Source organism: Panthera leo, chromosome C1, assembly GCF_018350215.1.
Source record: "Panthera leo isolate Ple1 chromosome C1, P.leo_Ple1_pat1.1, whole genome shotgun sequence".
Lineage (NCBI taxonomy): Eukaryota > Metazoa > Chordata > Mammalia > Carnivora > Felidae > Panthera > Panthera leo.
The window spans coordinates 74,973,269-74,990,410 of NC_056686.1; the positions used below are offsets into that span (position 1 = coordinate 74,973,269).

General features: G+C 38.9%; 1 protein-coding gene across 2 annotated transcripts in view; it reads right to left on the bottom strand.

Moving 5' to 3' along the window:
• LOC122227907 (guanylate-binding protein 4-like) overlaps positions 1 to 16,575 on the bottom strand; it is a 36,421-nt gene extending 19,846 nt beyond the window's left edge. Inside the window, exons 1-8 of one of the 2 annotated variants that reach the window (XM_042952677.1) lie at positions 16,476 to 16,540; positions 14,187 to 14,261; positions 12,805 to 13,000; positions 10,976 to 11,103; positions 4,315 to 4,424; positions 3,909 to 4,105; positions 1,695 to 1,940; positions 356 to 636 (exon numbers count right to left, since the gene is read on the bottom strand). In XM_042952677.1, coding sequence (XP_042808611.1) covers positions 356 to 636; positions 1,695 to 1,940; positions 3,909 to 4,105; positions 4,315 to 4,424; positions 10,976 to 11,103; positions 12,805 to 13,000; positions 14,187 to 14,189 — 1,161 coding nt within the window. In that variant the 5' untranslated portion in view covers positions 14,190 to 14,261; positions 16,476 to 16,540. Of the gene's footprint in view, positions 1 to 355; positions 637 to 1,694; positions 1,941 to 3,908; positions 4,106 to 4,314; positions 4,425 to 10,975; positions 11,104 to 12,804; positions 13,001 to 14,186; positions 14,262 to 16,475 lie in introns of both variants that reach the window. The other variant, XM_042952678.1, reaches the window with a different exon arrangement.
• Between the last annotated feature and the right edge of the window lie 567 nt (positions 16,576 to 17,142).

Consider the following 17,142-nt stretch of genomic DNA (forward strand, 5'->3'; position numbering starts at 1 on the left):
GAACTCAGTCCTGTTGACACCTTGTTCTTAGCCTGTGATACCATGAACAGAGCACAGGACCATTCCACACCAGACTTCTGACCTACAGATTGGTGAGCTTATTCATATTTGTTGTTTTAAACTGGTGAATTCATGGCAATTTTTAGTGCAGCAATAGAAAATTAATGAACTGTCTACATTACAGTAAAAGGGTGAACTGTAGCCCTGTAAAGCCCTGTCTCACAACAATCCAGGCTCCTTCTATCATTGTAGAGATGAGCTATTTAATAAAAAATATAGGCTCTAAGCATCATTTCAGAAGGGGAGAAATCAGGAGTGATAAATTACCATGAGGTTTTTACTATAAGACAATTACCATGAGATTTTTCTGGAACTCCTGCTTGTCATCCTTAAAGGAATGCTCCATGAAGACTGCAATGGCTTCCCTCTCGCAGTCTGTATGCACATCCAGCAGCTCCTGGAGCGTGTCTGTGGGGAAGCTCACTCGTTGGGCCATCTGCTCGCTGTAGTGGTCGGCTGCCTTCTGCACGGCCACTGAGTTCTCACGCTGGGCAAGAGCTGTCACCACGTTCTCCAAGCAAGGAACTTCTCCCGTCTTGATGGCAACCACATAGGCTTTCAACAGAGTCTCCAGCCCTGAATAGGCCAGGAAATTTGAGGATAAATAGTGAGGTCTTAATCACTGGCTTCCAGTTTTTATGGAGCATCATCCTGAGATCACAAAAAAAAAAAACCCCACCTTATTTAGAAGGAAACTTTATTTTCTTCTTTGGGAATCTATTCCTTTCTAACAACATTACTGTTTTCCTGTTCTTTCTTTTATTGTTCTCCATTTCTTCATATTATAATTTAAATTACCAGTTACAACAAATATGCTCATGGGTCACTGGAAAAATAGTTTCCCATTCAATGAGAATAAAAAGGAATAGGTTATATAGGTGAAGTAGTGTATACAAACAAGACCAGATACATAATTTGTGTGGCCCAGTACAAAATAAAAATGTGGGCTCCTAGTTGAAAATGATCAAGAATTCAAAACAGCGATAGACAGATGTCTGGGTGGTATAGCTGGTTAAGCAACTGACTCTTGATTTCCACTCAGATCATGATCTCATGGTTTAAGCTGAAGCCCCACATCAGATTCTGCACTGACAGCCTGGAATACTCTCTCTCAAAATAAATAAATAAACTTAAACAAAACAAAATAAAACAGAGTCAGAGTATGAGCCCATCTCCACATGGGACTACATAAGTCACATACCCATGAAGCATGCATGCCCTGCATGTAAGATTATACATAATCTTCTATCTCAACAGGCTTAAAGGAATTTATAGCTTCCTATTTATGATATGACTCATGTAAGTTTACAAAGTATCTACTATATCCTTAAAGACCAGAAGATATCCCATAGGATTTCTCAATCTACAGATGTCCTCTCTTTAAATCCATCTTGCCTTTTTATAACTAGTGAATTAAGGTTCTGAGATATATTAAGTCTCAGCAAACCCTCACATAGGGAGACTAATTAAGGAACATGTATGGATACTTTTCATGGCATGAATATCTGCTTCTCCATAGTCAGTTGACATCTGACAAACAGATGTCAACAAAATTACTGCCAAAGTCAGAGTATACTCAAAGCTCCACCACGCACACTGATACAGAGACATGCTGTAGGACAAAGGTGACTCACGGTTCCCAGTGACAATGATTCCCTCTCGTAGGGTCTTGGTCTTTGTATGAGTGAAAACATAGGTACGGAATTTGTTTGATTGCTCCCGGAAACTACTGTCCAGCTGGTCTTCTGGCACGTTCTCAATATGGGCTAAGAGATTTTTGTCATTTGTAGGCCGGTCAAAGATGAAGCACTTCCGTTTTGGAAAGAACTGTCTGATACACTCTCTGGACATGTTGGAATTTTGGATTTTGGGATTTGTGCCTACAAAGGTGGAAAAAAATTGATCACTGAAAGGCAGTCTCCAGGTAAGGGGGTGAGGACTTCATTTCCAGGAATCTTTGCATCACTGCAGCTCTTATGACTGTAAATCTCCTTTATTCTAATCATGTGTTTTACAAATCAATCTTGGGCTAACATACCAAAGTTAAGGAAAATTCCTTGAACAGAGTTAAGAGTCAAGGAAGTACTTCAGGAGAGGAAAGAGAGGCATTCAGCCCAAGAGAAGAACCTTAGGATAGTTTCCTTAGCATTTTTATGGAGTCCCATGGATTAAATACTGAATACATGTTTAGTGATTAAGAAAAGAAGAGTCCGAGGCCCGTAAATATAGAGAACAAACTGGTGGTTGCAGAAAGGATGGGGGTGGGGGAATGAGCAAAATGGGTGAAGGGGAGTAGGAGGTACAGGCTTCATGTTATGGAATGAAGAAGTCATGGGGATGAAAGACGCAGCAGAGGGAATATAATTAATGGCACTGTAATAGTATTGTATGGTGATAGATGGTAGCTACTCTTGTCATGAGCATAGCATAATGTATAGAGTTGTCACATCACTATGTTCTACACCTGTAACAGTATGTGTCAACTATACTTCAATTAAAAAAAAGGAAAAAGAAAAAAAAAGGTCAGTGGTACTTTTCTGATCTTATTATTTCCATGGCAAAAATGAAATAATAGGCCTTGGGACACCTGGGTGGCTTGGTTGGTTGAGCATCTGACTTCAGTTCAGGTCATGATCTCACAGTTCATGAGCTCAAACCCCGCAGGAGGCTCTCTTCTGTCAGTGCGGAGTCCAGTTCAGATTCTCTGTCCTCCTCTCTCTCCGCCCCTCCCCTGCTCGCTCACTCTCAAAAATAAATAAACACCAAAAAAACAAACAAAAAAAAAAACAAAAAAGAAAAAAGAAAAGAAAAGAAAAAAGAAAAGAAAAGAAATATGGGCCTTGAAGTGATGCCAGAACAAACGGATAACATTTTGCTGGGGAAATGTGAGGAAGGAAACAGATGATACCCATGTCAGTAAAGAAAACTTTTATAAGCATAAGCCAAAATCAGATCATACCGCAAATATGTTTAGAGAGTCCTGTAACTGAAATCTCTAAAGTATACATTAATCTAAATGTAATTTGAGACCTCATCATTTCCCTATATCAGATTAATTTAGACTTCATAGAACAATTAAGAGCAACTCTATGGCACATATCAGCTGTTTAATAAAGAATAAAGTAATGAAAAAATAAAAATAGATATTCCCTATAGATGCCTTCTATTATCCACTCTGCTAAATATAATGTGACAAATTCATAATATTAAAATAGCATATTGTGTAAGGCTACAAAATGAAAAGGATGATGTTATAAGAAAGGTGACATGAAGGACTCACAGTTTTACTGGAAAGGTACGTCAACATTTTTTTCTGGACCTGTTAGTGTGGAAAATACCCTTTCTGTGAAGAATATAACTCTCTAGGTACTAGTAAAATATACTTTACTATTAAAATATACTTACTAGTTTACTATTCCAATTACCATATTACTATTACTATTATAATAAATTTCAAAAATAAGGTAATTAATTTCATTGTGATTTTGTCTAGCAACTTCCAATCTGATTTTTTTTTTTAAAGAAAGAACAGGAAGAACACTTAACAAGCTACAGAAATATGTGGGCCTCAAGAAGTTATAGCACTGATTGCAATCTGGGGATCTTTTTTCCTGGCATTAATTAGCATTAAGTTATCTGATCCAAAATGGGGCCCTAAATTTCTTTAGTGACCTTAAGCTTCAATTGCTGGAGATTTTAAAGTAATAATAACCCACAAAACCCAATCACCATTAGCACTGGCTACAATCCAAATTCAAATAAACATATATGTGAAATGCTGATTGACAGGACTCAGCTGATCCCACCCAGTAAAAAAACCTTCTACCATTTAAGCCATACTCTGAGACCTGGAAGCAGCTTCAAGGCATCCTCCAGGTACTCATCTTCAGTTACGGAGTATCCATTTATCTTCATCTCCAATGTGAAATCTCGTAAAGCCCAAATAAAGTCTGGAAAGAAACTCACAAACTTGGCAGAGTCCTCTACCCCAGTGTAGTCTGAGGAGGACTTTGCCCTGACCAGCTGCGTTAGTTCAGTCATATAGCTGTGGGAACTCAGCTAAGGAAAAAGTACTTTACACCACAATTTCCAGATCTCAGATAGAAATACATTCTATAAACACTAATTTTTGTTCTCGGTGTCCCCTCACCCCCTTCTTCAACCATGACAATTAAGTCACAGGAAAGAGGACAGTCTCAGTTGCCATTCCTGTAAACTCAATAAAACGTGGTGGTTTGGTCCCTGGAAGGATACTGCAGCTGCTCCAGGGCCTGGCTGTTGATGGTGCCCATGCTGTTGTAGATCAAGGTGCTGCTCAGAAGCACAGTCAGGGCAAAGATCCATGAGTCATTCTTAGGGTCTTCCTGAAAAGCACATTGGACAAGGGACTTAGAAGGCTGCTCTTTATTCATTAATTCATTTTTCATTCATTCAGCTTTTCATTCATTATTTTGTCACTATATATTGCCGAACAGTATGGCAAAGAGTACAAGTTTTGAAGATCATCATAAATTCAACCTCATTTTTAGTATTAATACAATCCCCTCTCAGAGCCTCAGTATCCTAAGCTATTAAAAGAAGTGAATGACATGGTCAATATGTGTAGAATGTTTAATGCAGTGCCTAGAAGATAGTAGGTATACAATGTGAGCAATTATTCCTGTAACAAATTTTTCTTCATGTTGTCTGTATTTGCAACACAAATGTTGTTCAACAACTACTCTTTAGGCACCTACAAATGCCAGACACTGCATTTGGCTGTATGGATGAAAAGATCCACATGAGATTCCCTGAACTCAAGATGACTTTATGAAGGGACAGATAAACATGTCAACATATAAATGTAACCGAGATTATAATCTCTCACATGGAAACAAGTATTGTGCAACTTCAGAGCAAGAAGTGACTATATCTGCCAGGGATATGATGGATATATGATGAAAACTGGTGCACTTCAAAGAGTTGATAGAATGTGGACATGTAGATTTGAAGGGATCATGCAGCTTGCCAAGGCAGAATTATTAGAAAGTGCAGATCCTGAAAAATTGTTACAAAGTTACTTCTGTTTGACTGAAACAATGAGTAGGGGTGCAGATATGGAAGACAAAGCTAAAATTAAGATTCAGGGCAAGACCTGAAGTTCTCTGAAGACCAAGAAAACAGGGTCAGATATCTCAAATCACTCCACAATTCTAGCATTAGCCATTGGTTCTGCTGCCATCAGGAATTTACAGTATGGTATAGTTTGTTGCCTTGTACAAATGCAGTATCTGCATTCTATGCTTACCAGACTTGATCTTGAAGACTAGAACACTTTTTCATATTTTTGAGAAAAATTCTTTCTTCAAGTCCTTATTTTATTATCCCTAAAACTAATCAAATTTATTTATTTATTTTTTTAAAAGCAGGAGTTGAGCCAAAAAACAATCTATTTAAATCTCAGGAAAATCATTTTGGCTTTTTTATTTGTTTGCATTTTCTTTTTTCTTTTTAAAATATATTTTAGTTAGTTAACATACAGTAGAATTTTGGTTTCAGAAGTAAAATTCAGTGATTCATCACTTACATACAACACCCAGTGCTCATCCCAACAAGTGCCCTTCTTAATGCACATCACCCATTTAGCTCATCCCATCCACCTCTTTCCATCAACCCTCAATTTGTTCTCTATTATTAAGAGTCTCTTGTGGATTGTGGGGCACCTGGGAGGCTCAGTTGGTTAAGCACCTGACTTTGGTTCAGGTCATGATCTCATAGTTTGTGGGTTGAGCCCAGTGTTGGGATCTGTCTAGATCCTGGACTCTGCTTCAGATTCTGTCTCTTTCTCTCTCTCTCTCTCTGTCTCTCCACAGCTCCCACTCTGTTGCTCTCTCTTTCAAAAATAAATAAACATTAAAAAAAAAAGACTTCTGGTTTGTTAACCTTTCTTCTTTTCCCCCACCCTTCCCTTCATCCGTTTTATTTCTTAAATTCCACATGAGTGAAATCATATATTTGTCTTTCTTGGACTAACTTATTTCCCTTAGCATAATACATTCTAGCTCCATTCACATCATTGCAAATGGGAAGATTTCCCTTTTTATGGCCAAGTAATATTCTGTTGTATATACACACCACATCTTCTTTATCCATTCATCTTTCAGCAGACATGTGGGCTTTCCCCTTTGTTTGGCTATTGTTGATAATGCTGCAATAAACACTGGGGTGCATGTACCCCTTTGAATCTGTATTTCTTTATCCTTTCAGTAAATATATAATAGTGCAATTGCTAGATTGTGAGGTAGTTCTATTTTTAGTTTTTTCAGGAACCTCCAAACTGTTCTCCAGAATGGCTGCACCAGTTTGCATTCCCACTAACAGTGCAAGAGGGTTCCCCTTTCTCTGCATCCTCACCAACACCTGGCATTGTTTCTTGTGTTGTTAATTTTAGTCATTCAGTCAGGTGTGAGGTGGCATCTCACTGTGTTTTTGATTTGTATTTCCCTAATGATGAGTGTTGTTGCGTATCTTTTCATGTGTCTGTTAGCCATCTGGATGTTTTCTTTGGAGAAGTGTCTATTCATGTCTTCTGCCCAATTCTTAACTGGGGTGTTTGTTTCTTGGGTGTTGAGTTTGATAAGTTCTTCATATATTTTGGATACTGTTTATCAGATATGTCATGTGCAAATATTTTCTCCCATTCCGTAGGCTGCATTTTAGTTTTGCTGATTGTTTCCTTTGCTGTGTAGAAGCTTTTGTATTTGATGAAGTCCCAAGAGTTCATGTTTGCTTTTGTTTCCCTTGCCTTCAGTAATGTGTCTAGTAAGAAGTTGCTCCAGCCAAGGTCAAAGAAGTTGCTTCCTGTTCTCTCCTCTAGGATTTTGAAGGTTTCCCGTCTCACATTTAGATCTTTCATCTATTTTGAACTTATTTTTGTGTACGGTGTAGGAAAGTGGTCCAATTTCATTCTTCTGCATGTTGTCATCCAGTTTCCCCAACACCATTTGTTGAAGAGGCTGTCTTTTTTTCCATTGGATATTCTTTTCTGCTTTGTCAAAGATGAGTTGACTATATAGCTGTGGGTCCATTTCTGGATTTTCTATTCTGTTCCATTGATCTATGTGTCTGTTTTTGTGCCAGTATTGTACTGTCTTGCTGACTACAGTTTTGTAATATAGCTTGAAATCCAGAAATGTGATGCCTCCAGTTTTTTAATTTTTCAGGATTACTTTGGCTATTCAGGATCTTGGTGGTTCCATACAAATTTGAGGATTGTTTGATCTAGCTCTGCAAAGAAAGCTGGTGTTATTTTGATAGGAATTGCATTAAATCTGTAGATTGCTTTGAGAAGTGTAGACTTTTTTTTTTTTTTGAGTTGTGTAGACATTTTAACAATGTTTTTTCTTCTAATCCATGAGCATGGAATTGTTTTTCCATTTCTTTGTGTCCTCTTCAATATCTTTCATAAGTCTTCTACACTTTTCAAAGTACAGAACTTTTACCTCCTTAGTTAGGTTTATTCCTAGGTTTTTTATTGCTTTTGGTACAATTGTAAATGGGACTGATTCCTTGATTTGTCTGTGTTTCATTATTCGTGCTTCATTATTTTTGTTCTCTGACTGCTGAGGTTAAGACTTACAGAACTATGTTAAATAGTAATGGTGAGAGTGGACATCTTTGTCTTGTTCCTGACTATAGGTAAAAGGCTCTCAATTTTCCCCCATTGATGATCATTCTTTCATATATGGCCTTTATGATGTTGAGGTTCCCTCTAAACCTACTTTATTGAGTTTTTGTTTTATCAAGAATTGATGCTTTATTTTATCAAATGCTTCTTATACATTTATTGATAGGTTCATATGGTTCTTATCCTTTATTAATGTGGTGTATCACATTGATTGATTTACAAATATTGAACCAGCCCTTCAACCCAGGAATAAATCCCACTTGACTGTGGTGAATAATTCTTTTAATGTACTGTTAAATTCAATTTGCTAGTATCTTATTGAGAATTTTTGCATCCATATTCATCAGGGATATTGGCCTGTAATTCTTCCAATTCTCTTTGTCTGGTTTTGGAATTAAGGTAATGCTGCTTCACAGAATGAGTCTGGAAGTTTCTGTTCCAGTTCTACTTTTAGGAACAGTTTGAGAAGAATAGGTATTAACTCTTCTCCCTCTTTCCCTCCCTTCCTCCCTCCCTTCATTACATCCTTTTATATTAACTCTTCTTTAAATGTCTTATAGAATACCCCTGGGAAGCCATCTGGCCCAGGACTCTTGTTTTTTCGGAGCTTTTTTTTAAAAAAAATTTTTTTAAATGTTTATTTATTTTTGAGACAGAGAGAGACAGAGCATGAACAGGGGAGGGTCAGACAGAGAGGGAGACACAGAATCCGAAACAGGCTCCAGGCTCCGAGCTGTCAGTACAGAGCCCGATGCAGGGCTCGAACCCACGGACCGTGAGATCATGACCTGGGCCGAAGTCAGACGCTCAACCGACTGAGCCATCCAAGAGCCCCTGGAAGCTTTTTGATAACTGATTCAATTTCTTTTCTGGTTATGGGTCTGTTCAAATTTCCTATTCCTTCCTATTTTAGTTTTGGTAATTTGTGAGTTTCTAGGAATGTCCATTCCTTCTAGATTGCCCAGTTTGTTGACATATAATTTTTCAAAGTATTCTCTTATAATTGTATTTCTGTGGTGTTGGTTGTGATCTCTCCTCTTTCATTTGTGATTTTATCTATTTGGATCCTCTCTCTTTTCTTGTTGAGAAATCTGGTTAGAGGTTTATCAATTTTGTTTATTCTTTCAAAGAACCAGCTCTTAGTTTCATTGATCTGTTATACTGCATTCTTTTGTTTCTGTATCATTTATTTCTGTTCTAATCTTTAATATTTCCCTTTTTCTGCTGGATTTAGGCTTTATTTGCTGTTTCTTTTCTAACTTCTTTAGGTTTAAGTTAAAATTGTGTATTTGGTACCTTTCTTGCTTGTTGGGATAGGCCTGAATTGCAGTATACTTTCTTTATAGGACTGCCTTTGCTGCATCCCAAAGGGTTTGGACTGTAATGTTCTCATTCATTCTCTAGTAGGATGTTTTTTACCTTCCATGTATTTAAGGGCTTTCCAGATTTTTACTTGTGGTTGACTTCAAGCTTCCTAGCATTGTGATCTGAAAATATGCATGGTATGATTTTGATCTTTTTGTACCTATTGAGGGCTGATTTGTGACCCAGTATGTGATCTATTTTGGAGAATGTTCCATGTGCACTTGAGAAGAATGTGTATTCTGCTGCTTTAGGATGGAATGTTCTGAATATATCCAGTCATCCAGTCCAATCCAGTGTGTCATTCAAAGCCACTGTTTTCTTGTTGATTTTCTGCTTAGGTATCTGTCCATTGTTTAAGTGGGGTATTAAATTCCCCTACTATTATTGTATTATTATCAACGAGTTTCCTTTATGTTTGTAATTAATTGATTTACATATAATGGGTGCTTAAGTTTGGGGGCATAAATATTTACAATTGTGAGATGTTCTTGATGGATACACTCCTTAATTATGATATAATGCCCTTCATCTCTTGTTATAGTCTCTGTTTTAAAATCTAGTTTGTTTGATATAAGGATGGCTATTCCAGCTTCCTTTTGACACCTAGTAGTATGATAGATGGCTCTCCATCCCCTCACTTTCAGTCTGCAGGTGTCTTTAGGTCTAAAAATGAGTCTCTTATTGGCAGCATATAGATGGATCTTGTTTGTTTGTTTTTTAATCTATTCTGATACCGTGTATCTTTTTATTGGAGTATTTAGTCCATTTACATTCAGAGTGATTACTGAAAGATATGAATTTAGTGTCATTGTGTTACACCTATAGAGTTGGTGTTTCTGGTGATGTCCTTTGGTCCTTTGTAGTCTTTATTGCTTTGGTCTTCTTTTCTTTTTTTTTTTTTTTCTCCCCTCAAAGAGTCCCCCTTAAAATTTCTTGCAGGGTTGGTTTAGTGGTCACAAAATCCTTTTTTAGTTTTTGTTTGTCTGGGAAACCCTTTATCTCTCCTTCTATTCTGAATGACAGCTTTGCTGGATAAAGAATTCTTGGCTGCATATTTCATTTTGGTTTTATACTGAAGTTATCGAGAACTTTAAAGCTGAGCACAAAAACTCTGAATACTTTCTCCCCACAATTATGGAAAACAGGTATTTACCATTGCTACTTGAATACAGACTCAGAATAATGTAAAATAAGATGGAGAAACAATTTGTTTCACTTAATATTTAAAAACAAAATACTAAGATTATCTCAGGGAAAATAATTTCAGTGGGTCAAGGTCATTCTTTTATAGAAGTTAGAGAAGAGGTAATCTCCAAAACCAGAGACTTTAACTAAAACCCTTCATCAATGCTTCTGGTGTAGCTGAAGCTTTGTCTGAAGAGGATTTAAATAAATTATTTTACCAAAACCCTATTTAACAGCTCCTACTTCTAACTCCATCATTCCCACACACTTGAACTGGTAGTTTCCACTGGTCTCACGGGTTACAGTTTAGACATTACTTCTTCTAGGAATCTTTCTCCAAGCCATATGACTGGACTACTGCCTACATCTATGCATAGCACCCTGTACTGGTCACATTGTGTACATGTTGTCTCCCCAGCTAGGCTCTAGCCATTTGCCTTATTTACTGTAGTGTCTGTTGTACTTAGCACAGAGTCCTGAAATTCAGCTGTTTGGTTACGTATTTATTAAACTGTATGTTTATCCAACTGTTACAGTAAGAAGATGTTGTTCTAATATACCCAAATATTTGAGCTGACTAATAATTTAGTCTCGTATTCATAATTGGATTTATAGCTTGTAGGAATAGGTAACACAATTTGAATTGAGGTAGCAAATGAATTACAGTCAAGAGCAGATTCCCTCATGACTTTTCCTTACCTTTTCCAAGTTACTTAGACCCTCAGTGTCCAGAAGGACCAGGGTGTGGTTCAGCTTAGAGGGGTGGGGTACACACCACATCCAAATACCCTTGGTTGTAGACCTCACTGTGGAACCCAGGGGGAAGCCTAAAAGAGAAGAGGGGAAAGCAACATGGATGTATGGGGATCCTTAGAGTTTAGTGGACTGAGGCTCAACACCTAGTGAAGCTGAGCAAAAAAGAAGGTAAGATATTTGGAATGTACTGGCTGCATAGAAAGAAATGACTAATGACTAATGGGACCAGAGGAAGATTCTCCTAAAAATCAGTAAGAACTAAAAAAGACAACTCAATTACAATTTTTAAAAAGACTTGAGTAGGCATTTAATAAAATAGGAAATACAAATGGCAAATAATATGCGAAAGGGTGCTCAACCTTATTTATAGTGAGGCACATGCCATACAATCAAATAGTTACCACAACAGTAAAAGTTAAACATTTTTCTTAGGATGTGGGAATTCTTAATTGCTGCTAATAAATATGTAGCTTGAATAGAGAGTTGAAAATGCCATTGATATTATCTGGAAATCCTGAAGAAACACATACTCTTTGATACAGAGATTCCACTTCAGGATATATTATTTAAAAGAAATCTGTGTACATGTGTATCAGGATAAAATTATAAGAAATCTAAGACAACTCTGTTCGTAAAGATAAAAAATACTATAATGCAGTGAGATAAGGAAATACAGCTACATGCTAAAAAATGGATAAATCTTATGAAATTCTTGTTGAGCAAAAGAAGCCATCAAAGAATACATAAAATTTAATTCTATTTATATCAACTTTAAAAGCAAGCCAAGATAAAGTGTGCTTTAGAAATGCAAACATAGACTAGAGCGCCTGGGTGGCTCAGTCAGTTAAGCGTCTGACTTTGGCTCAGATCATCATCTTGTGGTTTGTGAACTCGAGCCCTGTGTCAGGCTCTGTGCTGATAGTTCAGAGCCTGGAGCCTGCCTCGAGTTCTGTGTCTTCCTCTCTGTCTGCCCTTTTCCTACTCATGCTTTGTCTCTCCCTCAAAAATAAATAAAAACGTTAAAAAAATTTTTTAAATGAAAACATAGACTACAAAACCATTTTTTAAAAGTAAAGAAAGAAGTATCATGAAAATAAAAATATTGTTTAGTGCTAGTGAGAATGTGAGAGCGTATAACTTGTGCCTTTGACAATGATTTATTTTTTTACTCAAGTCACGATTACACAGGTGTTCACTTTATTTACTTTATTGTACATTGTATTTTAGGCACTCTTTTGTATGTGTTATAGTTTACATATTTGTAAAAACTAAAAAAAGACAGAGAGAGAAGGGGTTATAACATATGAAAATCTGTTATGACATGGAGCAGAAAAATAAAATGGTAGCTCTATGGAGATACAGAATAAAAAAGATTTTTCCCTTTTTCCCTTCTTTCCTTTCCTCTACTTTAAAAAGCAGGAAATATTAAACTACATTTGAAGCTTCTTGGAATGACATTATAGTTTTGGCAGAAGTGATGCAGGGGAAAGAAATAAAGTAGTAGCAGAGGCTGAACTTCTGAGCAAAAGAGTGGATGGAATCCAGGGGACTAGTGAGGTTGGTCTTTGATAGGGTGTGGAAAATAGTTCTTCATTATTGGAGAAGAGAGGTTTTATGGGCAGATGGGGTCAAGGTTGTTAATTAGATGGTAAATATTACAAATTTTCTTCACTGGGCAGAGTCAGCCTTTTCCTTAAGATGATATCAAAAGAGGCCAACCTGCACTATCACTGGTTCCGAGCAAATGGGCCCCATCCCAAGACAACACTCACCATGGTTCTGTCCTGCCAGGCAGTTCATCAGGTAGGATTTTCCGGTCCGATACAGCCCTACAATGCCCACCACCACCACAGGCTGAGAAATCTTATTAAGAATCTGTAATGCTTCTGGATTCAGGTTCAGCTGCTCTTCCTGGTTTTCCACTAGACAAATGGGTGACATCATGATGGGTTCAGCTGCCATGGTAACCTGCAACCCAGAAGAGCCTCTCAGTGGAATGGAAGATTCCAAAGTCATCTTTAGTGGTTATTCAAGGAACATGCATATTTACTTCATACTTTTTGTACATTTCGAAGGGAAAAGTATACAGCCTGGAATTGGCAAATCACAGACCTCTTCCTCCGGCATACCCATAATCCCTAGTGAAATCAATGATGGCACAAACATACTATTTGTCTCCAATGACTCAGTTCTCTAAAAATAATATTCTTGTTCATGAATCCCTCCTCAAGAAAAGCCTTGGTAAAAAAACAAAATCCCTGAAATTTAAAGAATTTTATCTTTTCTTATGAGATGAAGTAATGACACTACAGATACTTAAGCTAAAAGATTGGTAGAGGCTTTATGGTCAGTCAGTAGCAAAAGTAGGAGGTAAATAGTAATCTCACTGTACTACCTACTCCAAAAACTTCCCTGTCAGAATTAACTTCCTCAAATATACATTTAAAAAATATGTAAGTTTCTTGATGGAGAAAGAGTAAGGGTTCTGAACAGATAGCATGATCTAAACAGATGCTGTTTTTCCTGCGTCATCATCAAGCCACTGATCTATTTCCAGACCAACTCATCTATTTACAGGGTGTGTGTCTCATACGAAACTTCAGTTCATCTCATATCCAGTCTAATTTATTACCTAATTCATTACCTAAACATCTAATCCATTATATATTTGATAAACCTGATGCCATGCTCAATGCTGGGGATATAAAAATGAGTAAGATAGAGTCCCAACCTTCAAAGTGTCTTAGAATCTTATCAGCTAGCCTTTCATTCACCTGTGAGCGATAGAAAAGTCCTAGAAAACCATTGCTTAAAAAGCTAAAAGTGTACTACTCTTTCTCACAAGTGTACAAAGATTAAGATTATACTTCACAAAGTCATCAGGGGCACTGGTTCCTTGTATTTCTTGCTTAACCATCTTTACATCTTTCTTTTTTTTTTTTTAGAGGTGGGGAGGGGCAAAGAGAGAGGAAGAGAAAGAATCTCAAGCAGGCTCCATGCCCATCATGGAACCCAACAGGGGGCTCGATCTCGCAACCAGGAGATCATGACCTGAGCCGAAATCAAGAGTCAGGTGCTCAACCGACTGAGTCACCCAGGCACCCCTGCTTAGCTGCCTTTTAACAATGCCACCTCATGGTATAAGCTGACTCACCATCACATGTGCCTTCTATCCAGCAGAAGAAGAAAAGAGGAAGGACTCTGGGTCACCTTCCTTCAAGGATATCTCCTGGATAATTGATCATGCACACATCACTTTAGCTCAGATTCCAGTTCCTGTAATTATATCTCAAGAGCTTATGGTATTTTGGAAAAGATAGGCAATAATCACTTATTGCAGCATAAGTAGAAAAGTGCCATAATAGACATCTGCACAGGATGGTGTCCAAGTGAAGGAGGAGTGACATGAGAGAACAGTAAAGAATGGAGCTCTCTCTTAAAGCAGAACAGAAATACCTTTATAGTGACTAGAGAAAGATATAGTTCCAGGATTTATTTAACTGGAAGAAAAGGACATTTCTAGGCTTTATAATGTTTTATTTTTGTTTATAGGCTTACAGAGAAATGAGCCAGTAGTGTGGATGTTTGAGGTTGTGTCCAGATCTGACAGAGTCCCACATGTGGGAAAGTTTGAATATTTCCCTCTCAGTGAGTAGAGTGTTTCATGAGACAAAGAGACAGAGATTAGTCATGGAGCTTTGACTGTCCCTTTATTTTTGTTATGACAGTGTTGAACAATAGTGTTCCATACTGTTTCCAGCTCTCTGTCCAAGGTGGGGTTTCTCTGACAGTCATTCAGGCTGTCCTGGAGCGCATGAAGAAGACACTCTAATGCTCAGGAGAGAGGTATGCATACCACTCCTGTACCATCATTGTGAGTACGTGTAATGCTTAAACACAATCCTGTCTCATCTGGGACAGACTAATGCCAACACATAACAACAACTCTTACCTCATTTGAGACACTAAATGAAATATTAAAGAGCAACTAAGCATAATTTCAGGATAAGGAATACTTTTTTGTATACTTCTCAACATTCTATTTTGCCTCTATATTCTGTGAAATTAGACATTGTCCATTTATTTCTTGCAGTAAACAAAAAAATTATTAATTGCACAACAAATAATCATGGACTTTTAGCTTATAAAACAAAGCTGCCTAAAGGCATTGGTGACAGAGAAGTACAACTAATATTAGCTCTAGTACAACTAATATTAGAGCAGGAACAAGAGTGACAACTGAAGAGAGGCACCATGATATATTGTGTTTAGAGCCTGAGTGCCTGGGTTCAAATATTGGATCCATTCTTTATGAGCTGTTGGACCACCAAAAAAATACTTACTCTCTTTGTGCCTATTTCTTTTTTACTAGTATTCTCCTAAGATTGGACTACTAATGGTGACTACATCACAGGCCATTGGGAGTATTAAATAATTCATGACATTTATGGCAACCTAAATCCATAGCTGGTATATTGTAACTCCTATGTAAGTAAACTAAGTATCTGAGAAGACAGGAAAGGTAGAATTCCAAATTCATGTGAAGGACCATTTTGGACAGACACAGTGACACTTCTCTCATCCAGGAGTTAATGTGAATGTGAAGCGGACACCGACAGAAAGCAGGACTGAGATGTCGAAGCTAACATGATTTTAAATCCAAATTAAATAAATAGAACGAGATAGTTCTATCAGAAGGAGTTAGATGGTCAATAGTTCCCGAAAGTTACTGTCTATAAGAATCATCTGAAATAATGGTAAAAATGTCCAAAATCTACATTTTCAACAAATACCATAAGATATTCTGATGCAGTTTGTGCATAGAACACACATTTATAAACAGTGCACAATAAACAGTGTTAAACCTTAGAATTATTTTTAACTATTGATTAGCGTAAGTGAGACTGATTTACTCCATACATCTCTGCTGTAGGTATGTATTAAATATGACTAGCACAAACATGCGCAAGAGACAAACTTCTGGGATAGAAGCTGTAGGGGAGATAAGGACCAGCCTGCCTGTTTTCACCGGCGCCCAGCAGGGGGCAGGCAGGACACAGCGGAGGAGGGAGGGGCTGCCCGGAGGGAGCGACCTCACCCGGCATCCCTGCGAGGAGGGGTCGGGGGTCTATCCGCCAGCCAGCCGGAGGAAGGCTACGGCCCCCCCTTCCGCAGCCACGGCGGCCCGCACGGGTCCTTTTCCCGCGCCGGGCTCCCCGGGACGCCCGAGGGGGAGCGGCGCCTCCCGCGACGGCGGCGCGCGCGCGCCGTCGCCCCCCCAGGCGCCCGCGTGGACGCGCACTCGCCGAGTGGCGGGAGCAAAGCGCCCCGCGCCGGCCTCCCGCTGCCTTCCCGCGGGCGGCGCGGAGCCTGCGCGTGGGCCTGTGTTGTTAGTCTGGTAGCCGAAGCGCGCGCGGAAAGCCGGGTTTAGGAGCGAACTTACGTGGCGCTGGCGCTGCGGTCAGGGGACAAGTTCTCAGCAGCTCTCGCTCGCCCCTCGCGCGCTCCACCAGCGTCTGGTTCCTCAGGAAACTGTTCCCTTTGGAAGCAGGAGAGCCGCCGGATATTACAGCCATGCAGGCATGGGTGGGGATGGGGAGGACAGAAATCGAAAGCATTTTTCCTCCGGTTCTGACTGCGGGGGTCTTCGCTTGTTTTGCCGAGGCGGGAGAGCGCGCGTGTGAGGAGAGGCGCGGCAGGTGCGTGCGGTTCCTGCGCCGGCGTTTGGAAGTCTGTAGGCGCCGCCTGCGCAGTGGGCTCCCCGGCCTCCGCGGGAGGAATGTGGGCGCAGTGGCGGCCCCGCGGCAGCTTTTCTCCGTGCGGAGCCTTGTCAGGGGACAGCTTTGTTTGTTGTTTTGTTCTTTAATTTTTACGTGCTCTTTTCTTCCTCCCCCACTTTAAAAGAACTACTCTTGTTAGTATTATAAGTATTCTTAAAAAAAATAGTATTCTTTTCATAACAAAAATACGCGTATGGTGAGCGTGTGTGTGTGTGTGTGTGTGTGTGTGTGTGTGTGTCCCCCAATACTATCATCCCCAAATAATCACAAGTATTTTGTTCCAATTCTTGCAGTTAGTTTTTTCTCTGTTTTTCTACCATATGGGTAGAG